General features: G+C 38.4%; 1 protein-coding gene across 1 annotated transcript in view; it reads left to right on the top strand.

The window, feature by feature from the left end:
* Positions 1-14,419, top strand: part of MYOM1 (myomesin 1) — a 172,269-nt gene that overhangs the window by 85,270 nt on the left and 72,580 nt on the right. Inside the window, 1 exon segment of the mRNA XM_078153487.1 lies at positions 2,072-2,196. Coding sequence (XP_078009613.1) covers positions 2,072-2,196 — 125 coding nt within the window.

Here is a 14,419-nt window from a genome sequence, read left to right as displayed (position 1 = left end):
GGAGCACCCCAGGCCTGAGAAAGTACTTAGAAACTGGCAAAGCTGGGAAGCCAGGTGAGTAGTCCAGCCCATATGCAATAGGTGAGCAAGAGTCAAAGGGCACAATGGACTGTGTTCTCAACACAGCAATAGTGCAAAGAGTCATCCAATGAGGAAACTAGAAATACAAAGAGATTCTTCAGAGGAAAGTGGGTCAAAGACTGGAGATGATCATCAGGAACCAGGAAATTCATAGTAAGCTGAAGAGAAAGGAAAGCAAGGCAGTTAGGAGAACCCACATGGGACAGGAGCAACAAGGAGACCTTTATACAGAGAAAATTTTGGGCCAGAGCCAGAAAGCTTCTTCTCCTGTTCCCAGATGCTTCCCAAGCTCCTTCATCCTTATTCTGCATATACTATGGGCATGCTTGAGCATGTGTGTGTGTGTGTGTGTGTGTGTGTGTGTGTGTGTGTGTGTGTGTGTTTTCTCTTCCCCACTCCCCATTTGAATGTATGGTCCTTGAGAGTATCTATGTATCCTTAGCATTGTGCCTGGCCCATCATAAGAGCTTAATACATATTTATTAATTGATTAATTAGGGCAGCTAGGTGGTACAGTGGATTGAGTGCCAGGCCTGGAGTCAGGAAGATTCATCTCCTTGACTCAGATATGGCTTCAGACACTTACTAGCTGTATGAACCTGGACAAGTCACTTAGCTCTGTTTGCCTCAGTTTCCTTATCTGATAAAATGAGCTGGAGAAGGAAATAGCAAAGCACTCCAGTATCTTTGCCAAGAAAACCCCAAATGGGGTTACAAAGAGTTGAGTATTACTGAAAAGACTGAACAACAAAACAGTTGATTAATGATAAACTTCTTGCAAGGGCAGGAAATAATTAAAGACATGGCCAGTCTGCAAAGGAATAGTTCTCTGGTGCATAGGATGAGTTCAGTTTTCTTTATGAAGCAGAAAGAACACTGGAGTCAAAAGGCCCAGGTTCAGATCCCAGCTCTGCAATTTACTGCATGTGTGACTGGTAAGTTGCTTCAGTTCTTTATCTATAAAATGAGGCATTTGTATTCAATGGCCTCTAGGGTCCTTTCTAGCTTTAAATCTGTAATGCTCTAATCCTTCCCTGAATCCTCCAGTCCACAGTGATTTTTCCATTCCTCCAAACTTATATGGTGCTTATTTTCTGCTCTACTCATTTAATAATAGCTAGCGTTTCTATAGCATTTAAGGCTGGAAAAATGCTTTATAGATAATATCTATCCTTACAACAATCCTGGAAGGTAGTGCTATTATGATCCCCATTTTATAGATAAGGACACTGAAGCAGATAGCAGTGAAGTGACTTTCCCAAGGTTACATAGCTAGCAAATATCTGAGGCCAGATTTAAACTCATATCTGCCTGACTCTAGGTCCTTCATTCTATCCAATGTGTTATCTACCTGACTCATCTGCCACCTATTATATATTGCCTTCTCTTAAATTTGTCATGTGCATATGTGACTATCATCTCTCTAGTCAGACTGGGTTTAGAGAGATGCATTTTCACGGGAAAATTCTAGCTCTGTATAAAAAATCTAATCTAATACATTTGTGAATCAAGGAGCATTTGCTATATATCCATTATGTGATAGGCACTGAGTCTAGGGATACAAAGACAAGAGGAAGCCCTATCCCTGCCCTCAAGGAGCTTATAGTCTCTGAAAATCAAAATCATATTCTCTATATAGCTGATACTGTTCTTATGAATCAGGGTTACAAAATGCCCAAGCATTCTTATAAACAAGAAAGAAATGGATTGCCTCTCCTGTTGGGGAGCTCCTGTAAGCTGCCTAAGGCGCGGATCCTATTTCACATACTTTTTTTTGCATCTTCCACAGTATATAGATATAACCAAGATGAGTGCTCAATAAATATGTGTTTACTAAATAAATGACTCTTAAAGGATTCTGAAGCTAAAGTGCATTCTGTGGGGACAAATGCATTGTTCTTTGGAAGTATCATGTGACCTCTTGGGAACACTGGTATCATCCAGGATGTGGAGCCCTTCTATTCATGTCAGTTTTGTTTTTGTTCTTCAGAGGGTGTTGTTCCCGGGCCGCCTACTGACCTCTCTGTGACAGAAGCCACCAGAAGCTATGTTGTACTTAGCTGGAAGCCACCTGGTCAGCGTGGTCACGAGGGCATTATGTACTTTGTGGAAAAGGTAAACCTGCCATGTCAGTCTCTACCCTAATGATATTTCTAAGGCTTTCCCTAAGGAAAGAGTTTTCCAAACCTCAGGGTTTTCATTGTCTCCCAGGCCATTAGCTACCTGGCAAAGCCTTTCATTGGTTCTCCCCTAGTCTCTCTTTCCTTAGATCTGTTTGTTTTTAACTCTTCTGCCATAGACTTTGGGAGATTGAATCTATATCAGTAACAATAGATGAGCAAAAAGGAAAAGGGAATTAGAGTTAAAATAATGTTCAGTTCAGCTCAATAAGCATGACACAGACTCACGTATACTTCGTGCTCAACATGATTCTAGGAGCTATAGAGTGCAATGGAAATTAAACTATATCTTTCTCCTCTCTAATTTATTAATTTAAATCTCCAACTGTAAAACTTCTCCTGCTGTCTGTGGTTGGTTAGCTCTCTAGAGTAGAACCTAACGTTAATGAGATCACAGGCACAGGAGTTATAGTGGAAAGACCTTCGACTTGGGAGTCAAGAAACCTGGATTTGAATCTTGGTCTTGAGATATATTTGCTGTGACTGTGGAGAAGTTGCTCAACTTATTTCTGCTCACCTACATACAAATCTACTGTGTCACTGAGTACTATTAATGCTTCCTCTAAATTATGCTTTGTAAAGAAATTCTAGGACAATCACTGTCCAGTTTTCTGCATCAGAAATATTAAGAGGACTCCCCAAGTTTCTATATAAAATCTGTTTTTAAAAAAAAGCCTGATGGGATGATTGGCAGGTTAAAACTCTAGTGAATAAATAATAAATTCTGTTCAAGAGAAAGGAAGAGAAATTGAATAAGCACCAGAACATGGAATAAGCATGTATCTTCATTATAATAAGCACATGGAAAACATCTTTTCTAATTATAAAAATGTAAATAGAATATAATACAATGTGATTCAAGAAGCCTTTAATGAGCTCCACCCACATGCAGGTCACTGGGGTAGGTATTGGGGATACAAAGACAAATTGCTAATATAATTCTTACCATTAATTCTAAAGCTACAAAAGAGTTGGATATGACTGAAACTACCACCACCAACAAGCCAGTGAAAATAATGACCAGAAATTTCCCAGCATGAAGTTGTTTCAAAAGTTCCCTTGAGTTCCTGGATGAATGTCTCTACTTTATCCAATAGGGTATCTATTCCCAGTGAGAAATGGGTTAATCTAGCCTGTAGTTTATCCTGATAGTTGGGTCACAATAGATGTAGGAGACATGTCTACTGCTGGTGCAACCTCAGAGACCCTGGGAAATATTTCCCTAGCAGCCCTCATTACTGAAACATGTCCCATGTGACATGGTCCAGATCAGCTGGCTAGGAGCAAGTAACAAAAGAGGCAGGTAAATGACTTCCAAGGTTGGAAGTTAGAGCAGGAGTGAAGCAGGAAGAGACAGAGAATAATGACTGTGTGATCCTGGGAAGACTCTTGACTATACTGGGAATGTTCCAGTAATGGCATTTGCTGGGGAGAAGTTACTTAGAGAGCTGGAGCTACATCTTAGGAAACATACCCCCTCCACAAAGACCACCTTGGCCCAGTCTAAGGAGACTCCCCAGAGAATGAGCATGAATTAACAATTTGATTTCTACCAGAAATCCTGAGAGGTCTACCACTTATTGCAGACTATCTGGGAAACTCACTATGCTTCTCCTAGGCAGGACAGTTGATTCCTGCTTCTAAAACTATTCACTCATTCCTGTTAGTCCCTAAAGGCCCTCAGAGGATAGCCAGTCCTGAAATCTGACCAATTATTTCTGAAGCATATGTTCGGTCTGACCTCACAGCTCTAAAGCCTTCAGCTTGAGGGGTGTGTGGGCAAGCCAATGGCTTTTCCACTGTCCAAAGTTGGAGAAAAGGTTGTTACAAGAATGTTGTGGCCTCATCCCCATAGGGTGGAAGTCAGGGGTGGAAATGGAGGAGGGTTAGATATTAAGGGAGTTAATAGCCTCAAAGGTAAAGAACATGCTCTCTGGAAAAGGGGCAGATGGGGGAAGAGAGATATTTTGTGTTGGTGTGGGCCCTGATATTTCATCATGTTGCTAGAATCATAGAATCATGAACTGTTAAGCTGGAAAGAACTCAGAGATCATCTAGTCAAACCCTTTCATTTTACTTACTCAGTTGGAAAGAGTCCTGGCTTTGGAATCAGAGGATTCAGGTTCTACCCTTAGTTCTGCCACTTACTATTTTTGTGATCGTAGGCAAGCACTTAACGTCTCTGGATCTCAGTTTCTTCATCTGTAAAATTAGAAGATTGGACCTAGTGGGTTTTTTGGTCCCTTCTAGCTCTAAATCTCTAATCCATAAAATCTGAGAATTGGACTGGCTGATCTCTTTCACCAATGATTTTTTGATGTGATGAAACTGAGGCTCAGAAAGTGAAATGACCTGTCCTTGATCACACTATTAGAGTCCCTTGTATATACATCTTGAGGTTCACCTTGACTTCAAAGAGCTTCCATTTTAGTGGAGGAGGTAAAAAAAAATGTGAGCTCTGATACAAATGCGTATAGATGAGTTGGGGTTAGGGTTAACAAAGGCCGGGGGTAATCTCTTGCTTTGATAGGCAGCCTTTGAGAAAGAAGAGTGAGGTAAATAACAGTTTTCTGGCCTCCTGTTCTTTGGCCTCTTCCTACAACAGCCAGTATGGTGAGGCTGTGACTGTTCTCTCTCTGCAGATATCAAGAGGCTGGCTAGGCTGAATGAAAGAAAAAAGTCAGCTAGGGCACCTTCTGATGACGATTAGAAAAAGATTGAGGAGCGCAAGGAACAGAAATTAAAGAAAAGCATAGATGAGTTGGAATTATGGTTAGGGATGTCTAGGAGTAATTGCTTGCTCTGATAGATGGCCTTTGGGGAAAAAAGGATTGAGATAAATAATAGCTCATTGTACCATTGTGACTAATTGGTATAGGGAAGGGCAGCCAGTGGCATTCGAAGGTGGTGGGGGTAGGAGTGGGGGAAATGGGGAAAAGTAAGAAAAGTTAAGACTTATTACAAAAACTATGCTTTGAGGTATAAGGATAAAGTAAGAATAATATAGGATTCCTCCAATACTTCAAGGACCCATGATTTCATTCATTTAGGCACTCCCTTTGCCAATGCAGATTGCAACTCCTTTGTGTCTTAGGAGGTGTCTCTATGTGTTAGAGTGGCCAAAAAGATTCATTATGTGATGGTCAATTTTCTGATGAAAAGTCTGTCCAAATTTAATTAGCTAGGTTCTCAGATAATAAACACCTAGTCCAGCACAGTTCCAAGACTTGAATCAATGAGCATTTATTAAGTACCAACTGTATGCCAGACTTGATGTGTTCCTGGCTTGTTAGGACCCACCAGATTTTGCACTTCATTAGCATAGCATTAAAAAGCCTAGGGCCACCTCAGGCCACAACTGAGGCACTGAAGTAGAGCTTTCATTGAGAAATATAGGATTAATTTGAGGACATTTCTTCACATGACGTAGTATTTCATCTAGTCCTTTTCATCTTGCTTTTTTTTTTTTATTAGATTATTAATACTATCTTTTGTTTTTACATCACATGAATTTTTGAATATGTCCTCCCTCATCTCTTACCCTATGACCATTCCTTGTAATCAAGAATAAAAAAGAAAGGAAAAAAAAAACATCTAAGCAACACATTAACCAACTATAACAGCATATGCAGAGTTCCACATCCACAGTTCCCTACCTCTCTAATGAAGCAAGCGAAGTACATTTTCTCATCTGTTCTTTGGGGCCAACTTTGGACATTTTAATTGTACAATATTCAAATTTGTTGTTGTTTTTTCCACTTATGTTGTTTCTATTATTCTTAAAAGGCTCTATTTTGTTGTTTTTGTTTTTGCCTTTCTCAATATGCTCAGTGATTAACGCAGTGCCTTGCACATGGTAGGTGTTTAATAAATGCTTGTTGACTAACTGCCCTCCAGTGTATAGATATACATGGAACATTTCATTAGGGTGTACATTTAGGGAATTTTGTTATTTTAAGAAAGTGAAGATTTATAGAAATGCGATCATAAAGTCCATTATTTTCATTGCTCAAAGAAAAATGGAACTTAACTAAACTCAATTTTTAAAAATAACTAAACTTTACCTTAAAAATACAAACTTTAAAAATGAGAAATAAAATATTCATTTTTGAGAGATTAGTGTGTTCCTAGGTACACCTAGGAACCTACATACACACCTGTGCACTGATGCTTAGGTCAGGGTTGGTAATAAATAATATTTTCATACAAGACCTACAATCCTAAAGAAATTCTGAAAATCTCAGATGAATCAGGACTGAGTGTCAATGGCTGCTGGGTGATGCTATCCATTCCCCCAAATCCTGTCCCCAGCCCAAGATTGTAGCTCTCAGGGTATTCTTATAGAGAACAAGCTTGGGAAATGTCTCCTCAAAGGGATTATTAACTTCTTGAGTCTATACAGTGTTTTCTCCAATTTCAATTCAATTCCACAAACATTTGTTAACACTTTCTGTACTATTTCATCCCCATTTGGGAGCTATTTCTTCACAGTAATTGCAGTCACGGAGAAGTAATAGCAAAGGAACAGGGGTAGGAATGAGCATGGAAGGTTTGGGGGACACTCATGTCTTTTTTTTTTTGGCTAGGCAATGGGGTTAAGTGACTTGCTCAGGGTCACACAACTAGTAAGTGCTAAGTGTCTGAGGCCAGATTTGAACTCAGGTCCTCCTGACTCCAGGGCTGGTGCTCTACCCACTGTGCCACCTAACTGCCAATGGGACATTCATGTCTTACTACTTAAGGTGTCCCAAGGTAGCCATGAGGCTGGTCTGACAGGAGCAAAGGGTTTGTCTATCTTAGGGAATGGTGGGAAAAAGTTGGATGCTAAAGGTGAAGCCAGGACTTAAAGTCGTAAGATTATAGCATTTAGAATTAGAAGAGATCTTAGAGGTCATCTAATCTAACTCCCTTTTTTTATAGATGAGAAAACTAAGGTTAAAAGAGATTACCTGTACCAGCAAAAGGAGTGTGAACTGGCTCTGAAAGGCAGTAAATAAGGAGGTATTTTAGGTCCTTGAGTGGGCTTAATGAAAATAGGACTTTGGGGAAAATGATGTTAGAAGTGTATAGAATGAATTGGGTTATTTAGGAATCTGTAGGTAGGACGACCAGTTAGGAATCTGTTGTTGTGGCTGTTGTGTGGTTTACTCAGTTAGTTGTGTCCAACTCTTTGTGACCCTATCTGGAATTTTCATGGCAAAGATATGACAGTGGTCTGTTATTTCCTTCTCTAGCTCATTTTATATATGAGGAAACTGAGGCAAACAGGGCTTGCCCAGGGTCACACAGCTAGTAAGTATCTGAGGCTGGATTTGAACTCAGGAAGATGAGTCTTCCTGACTCCAGGCCTGGCACTCTATCCACTATCATCTCTAGTCACAAGTCAGCTCTTAGGAATCTATCACAGTCATTTAAATCTGTGAGAACTCTAGTGGGTAGCAACAGTCTATATGGGTGTATGGAAACATGCAAATTGGGTGACAATTATACATTATTGACACACAGATGTTCTTTCAGCTGTCCTTCACTGCCATACACCTTCACATGTTAATGAAGATAAAACTTTAGGGCCATAGGCTTCCCTTTATTAACTCTTTTCTTTGGCAAGTACATCTTCCTTTTACCTTAACCATGGTGGGGAGGGATCTCTATCACATACATCTTCCAAGTGATATCAGTTGCTAATTGCTTTCAAATTTTATTTAAGAACAGAATTCTGAGAAACCCCAAAGATGGTCGTTGCTATCTTTTTTTTGTAATTATTGATATCTTTTGTGTTTAATCACCTCCAAATATATCTCTATGTCCTTTCCTTCCTCCCCTTTCCAGAAAGCCATACCTCAATACAGAGAAGAAAAGAAAAAAAAAAGTCAGGCTAGCAAAATCATCCAAAACATCACAGAGCAGGAGAGTATATGTAATGGTCCATATCCATAGTCCCCCATCTTTGTGAAGAAGAGAGAGCGGTGCATCTTTTCAAGTCTTCATCAGGGCCAGACTTAATTATTACACTTATATAGAGTTCAGTTTCTTTCTTCCTTTCTTTTCTTTTCTTTGCTTTTCTTTTCTTTTCTTTTCTTTGCTTTGCTTTTCTTTGCCTTTCTTTGCTTTTCTTTTCTTCTTCCTTCCTTCCTTCCTTCCTTCCTTCCTTCCTTCCTTCCTTCCTTCCTTCCTTCCTTCCTTCCTTCCTTCCTTCCTTCCTTTCTTTCTCTCTGTTAGAAAAATCTGAAACAAAAATCTACTACAGGAGTGAGTGAAGGAAAGCCTTTATTACACTTCTCGGGCTCTTAAGGAGCTAGTTGTTTGCAGAATGTTTGGGGCACTTTCTGATTGGTTGAGGGACTATCTACAAGATCTTAGAAGTCCTTGTCAGAATTCCCTTGTTCTGTTGTGGAAGCTTAGCTCCTAATCCTTTCTCATCTTTCTTTCTTTCTTTCTTTCTTTCTTTCTTTCTTTCTTTCTTTCTTTCTTTCTTTCTTTCTTTCTTTCTTTCTTTCTTTCTTTCTTTCTTTCTTTTCTATTCTTTCAATTTATATTCAGTCAGTTAACAAGCATTTATTAAGTGCTTACTATGTGCTAGGCGCTATGCTAAGCACTGGTGATACAAAGAAATATGTGTAAATAATTATTAGGAATAAGATATATACAGACTAGATGAAAATTTCTGTGAGAGTAAGTTATGAGATTGTAGTCAATATGTATGTAATATTGTATGTAATATTGTCTTTCTGATTCTGTTTACTTTACTTTGTATTAGTTTACATAAAACTTTCTGAATGCTATAGTTTTCATACTGATTATTTCCTTTAAAATTATTTTTTCAATTATTAAGCATTCCTTTTTTCTCTCCCATCTCCTTTCAACCACTGAAAAGAAAACAAGGAAGGAAAGAAGGAAGGAAAAAAGAAGGAAGAAAAGAGAAATGAAAGGAGAGAAGGAAGAAGGGAAGGAGGGAAGGAGAGAGGAAAGGAAGGAAAAAAGGAAGGAAGGAAGGGAGAAAGGGACTCTTGTAACATAAAGATAGTTAAAATATATTCCCACATTGGTCATGTTCAAAAGTATATTACTTATTCTGAATATTAGTCCATCATCTCTCTATCATGAGATGTATATCATTCTTTATCAGTACTCTAGAACCATGGTTGATTATTTAGTTGATCAGAGTTCTTAGGTCTTTCAAAATTGTTTGTTTTTGTAAGATTGATGTCATGATTTAAATAATTCTTTTGATTCTGCTCATTTCATTCTATATCAGTTCACACAAGTCTTTCCACATCTCTTTGAAACTATCTTTTTCCTCATTTCTTATAGCACAATGGTATTTTATTACATTCATATGATAAAATTTAAAAAAAAAGAAAATGACAAATGTTGGAGGGGCTATGGGAAAACAGGTACATTGATGCATTGTTGGTGAAGCTGTGAATGGGTCCAACTAGTCTGCAAAGCAATTTGGAATTATACACAAAAAAGTTACAAAACAGTGAACAGCCTCTGATGCAGCTATATCTCTGTCAGAACTCTACTCCAAAGAGACCAAAGAGAAAAAAGTTCTAAATGTACAAAAATGTGTTTATTGTTTCTAATGGCATAGTAATAGGCATGAAAGCACATTTCATTAGAGTATAAACCAAGAGAATTTTTAAAAGGTGAATATTTATAGGCTATTCAATCATAAAGGATGTCATTTTTACGCATTAAACTAAAAAAAAGCCCCACTAAAACTTAACTAAACAATTTTTAAAATTAACAACTACATTTTATTTTAAAATACAAATAAAAATGAGACAAAATATTAATTTTTTGGAGATAAGTTATCAGTTGGCACCCCTGACACACTTGTTGACACACCCATGGGTAAAGCAATATTTCATTTCTTCTTTTTCTATAAGAGCAAGCTGGTAACAATCTGTTACTAATTTGCTACTTAGTCATTCTTTCAGGTGACTCAACTTGGACTTCTGATCAGCTTTGGCCACATCTACTCTATTTTCTCTATCTGGTTTTATAATTTTCCAATGCCTAAACATAGCTGAGCCCATGATGGAGATCAGAATGTTCTTTTATCCACACACACATCGAGATAGAAAAGACAGTTGATAATACCAACATCTGTGAGGAATACATCATGGCCACAGAACTAGTCTTGGGGAGAATGCAACAGAATTAGAAGAGATGATCCCTAATTTTAAGGATTCTTATAACTTATCAAGGGAGATAAAATACAGAGGAATAGCTCTTGAGTATGTTTACTTAGCACTGTCCAAATGTCAGCTCATCTTCCTGAGCCCTGAGTCTAAAACCAGCTCCAACGAACACTCTTGATCTTTTCTTAAGAAAAATGTTTTTGTATCTGATCAATAGAGATTATTCTTCTTCCTTCCCTCTTTCTCTTACTCCCAACATTTTGGTTCATAAATGCCTAGAGACATCTAGGGACATCTAGAGAATATTCGGCTCTTCTATCACAGATAAAATTGCAATAAAGCACACAGCAGTGGCAACAAGTCATAGGAGAAGACTCTAGACTATCTGGCCGGTGACTAGATTCAAATAAGATGTCATGGAGGTGATGATCTAGGATGTTATCGATATAGGGCATAAGTGCTTAAGGTCACAGGGTAGCCATACTGCATTCTGGTGAGCAAGTGATAGAGTGCGTGTAAGAGTGAATAGACAATAGTGAATCTTTTAGAACACCCTATATATAGACTTACTGTTGTATTGCGTTTTAGTTATTGCATATAGATGTATTTTATAATAATAGCTAACATGTATATAGTGCTATGAGGTTTATAAAGTGCTTCATTTACACACTATTTGTGATTTGCACAACAAATCTAAAATGTAAGTACTATTATTACCTCCATTTTACAAATGATGAGGAAACTGAAGCCCAGAGAGACTTGCCCAGGATCCCACAACTAATAAGTGTCAGACATGGAATTTGAACTCATTTTTCTCTTAACTTCAAGTTCACTTGTTTTTGTCATACACTAGACTACACTTTTTTTTTTAATGGAAAGGAAACTGCACGTTCTTCAGGCTCTACAACACATATTCTGTTTGTAAACTTGACTCACTAGGAGGAATGGGAGGTGAAAAGCTAGGGGGAGGGAGGAAGAGTCTTCTAGATGAACTCTCATATTTCACTTCTCTGTATAGTGTTTTGATCACAGACCCTTCTTTAAGGAATAGGACAAAGCTTGAGCATATTTGCGTATCTTCTTCACAAAACATGTTGTTGTGATTTTTAGTCATGTCCAGTTTTTTGTGACTCCCTTTGGGATTTTCTTGGCAAAGATACTGGAGTGATTTGCCATTTCCTTCTTCTGCTCATTTAACAGATAAGGAAACTGAGGCAGAGAGGTGACTTGCCTAAGGTCACAAAACTAGTAAATATCTAAGGTTGGATTTGAACTCTGGTCTTCCTGACTCCATGCATAGCACTTTATCCACTGTACCATCTAGCTGCCAAACATTTACCTGAACTTTTAATAGGTACATAGAATAATAGCTTTTGTTTCTTTGCCATTACTAGAAGATCACAAATCAGGTACCTGCTTATCCACTACGCTTTGACTATAGACTCTTGAACTGATTGAAATTGAGAATTTTCCAGAAAGGGTTATTTATATCTTAAAAACAGGTTTCTTCCATTGCCAAACTGTTTAAATGGGTCTAAAGCGCTTTTCGACCTAAAAGTCCTAGGTAAATGCTAACATATCCAAGCTTTCTGTAATAGTCTCTTAATTTTCTCAGCTTCTCTGTCTGTACCTCCCCATCATAATCCCAACCCCCAAAAGGTACAATGAAGCAGCATACTTTTTATAATCTATGTTTGCTCAGCTCATCCATTCACACTAAGGTATAAGTGATTCATAACAATATAAAATATTACCCAGGGATATCAAAGGCTTAAAATGACGATAAGAAGCTCTAAAGTGTAGAATTTTAGATCTCAACCATCTACTAGGGGCCAGAGTTTTCAAGGTATAGGGATGTCTGAACTCACATCTTATTTATTGTTATACATTCTTCCTATGAATCAAACTGACACTACTTGTAATATTCCAAACCCAAATCTTACTGAATTTTAGTATTTGCAAACCTGAGCATAGTGAGCCTTTCAGGTACCTTTTATTACTGATAAAAGTATAAATAATGGTAATTCTTTTAATTTATACAGCACTTTTCATCCAAAGATCTCTAGGTCATTCAACATTCTTTTAGTACAACGAAGTGAACTAGGATTAAAATAAAAATCACTCATTAAATCTCCTAGGTTCATTCTGAAACTTAAGAATCTTTCTATAGAATCCTTAATAGAAACTTGCTTTAAGTAGGACATTCTTAATGATTCAGTTCAGTTCAATTCAATTCAACAGATAATTATAAACCATCCATGCTCAGTACTGTGTTAAATGTTAGAGGACGGGTAGGGATTGGAGAAAAATAAGAGACTATTTTGTTGTCGTTCAGTCATTTTTCAGTGGTATTCAGTTCTTTGTGATCCCATTTGGGTTTTCTTGTCAAAGATAGGGGAGTGGTTTTCATTTTCCTTCTCCAGCTTATTTTATAGAGGAGAAACTGAGAGAAACAAAGTTAAGAGACTTACTCAGGATCACTGCTTATAAGTGCCTGAGGCCACATTTTAACTCATGAACATGAGTCTTCCTGATTCTGGCCCAGTGCTCTATGCACTGCACCACCTAGTTGCCCAAGGGAATATAAGGAAGTATAAAGCACAGCTCTGTCCTTAAAATAAATCTCAGCACTTCATGAGGATACAGATACTAATACACACACACACACACACACACACACACACACACACACACACACATTCATAGAGACCTTCCCTAAGGTTATTTTATAATTGTTGTGAAAGAGTATGTCAGTAGAGCAGAAGCTTTGGTAAGTCCTACTGAAGTAGAAAGGCTTCAGGTAGACCCATAACAAACATGACATGACCAGGGCTTTATTTTAATTTACTTTAAAGAGCACCAACATCCAAGAACCCATCCCTCTTCCTTCATCACAGTCTTCCATGCTTGGATTCTGTGAGAGATGGACCACCCACTCATGTATCCCTAATTTGACTGTCCTCTTTGCTATCTCTGCCTCCCCAACTGAATCTGGCCCTGTTGTTCAGTTGTTCAGTCGTGTCCATCTCTTTGTGACCCCACGGACCATATCAGCCCAATACTGTCCATGGGATTTTCTCGACAAAGATACTGGAGTGGTTTGCCATTTCCTTTTTCAATGGATTAAGGCAAACAGCGGTTAAGCGACTTGCTCAGGGTCACACAGCCATTAAGTGTCTGAGACTAGATTTGACTTCAGGTCTTCCTGACTCCAAGCCCAGGGCTGTTTTCTGTTGAGCCACCTAGCCGCCTCTAAATCTGGCTCAGATGTTAATAATAACAGCTAACATTTATATAGTGCTTACTGTGTGCCAGGCACTGTGCTAGGTAAAAAGTGTTTTACAATTATTATCTTATTTAAGCCTCACAACCCTAGGAAGTAGGTGCTATTATTATTCCCATTTAACAGTTGAGGAAACTGAGACAAACAGAGGTTAAGTGACTTGCCCAGGGTCACACAGCTAGTAAGTGTCTGAGAACAAATTTGACTTCAGGCCTTCCTGACTCCAGGCCCAACACTCTATCCACTGAGCCACCTAGCTGCATGTAGGTATTAGGATTCTTTAGTTATTTCTCTGGCTTTAAGTATGCTGTAATCCCAGCAATGGATTTCATGATTGTCACCCAAGGGCTGATGTAGCTAAGTATGGTGGAATAGGCTCATTCTAACAAGTCTGGCCTCGAGGTACCAAGTTTTTCCAGCCACAGCAACTTATAAAACCATCCATTAAAAGACAAAGGATCTTATGATCTATGCCAATGGAGAGAGTACCAGTTATTGTGACATTATGAAGCAAGGAAGTGACTTACAGAATCCCAGAGGTTTAATAGTGATCTTTTCAGTCAAGAAGTCAAATCAACAAGTATTTATTAAGTACCTACTGATGGGCACTGTGCTACTAGAACAAAGTCAAGAATGCTGCCTGTCAAGACCTTGTTTGCCTCCAATCCAGCTGTCTCTGTTTCTCTGCCTCTGTGTGTCTCTCTCTGTTTCTTTCTGTCGCTGTCTCT

The sequence above is a fragment of the Phascolarctos cinereus genome, unplaced genomic scaffold (genome assembly GCF_003287225.1).
Source record: "Phascolarctos cinereus isolate Bilbo 61053 unplaced genomic scaffold, phaCin_HiC Scaffold_4;HRSCAF=312, whole genome shotgun sequence".
NCBI classification, from domain to species: Eukaryota; Metazoa; Chordata; class Mammalia; order Diprotodontia; family Phascolarctidae; genus Phascolarctos; species Phascolarctos cinereus.
The sequence above is the reverse complement of the archived record's forward strand: the minus strand, read 5'-3'. Positions and strand labels throughout refer to the sequence as shown.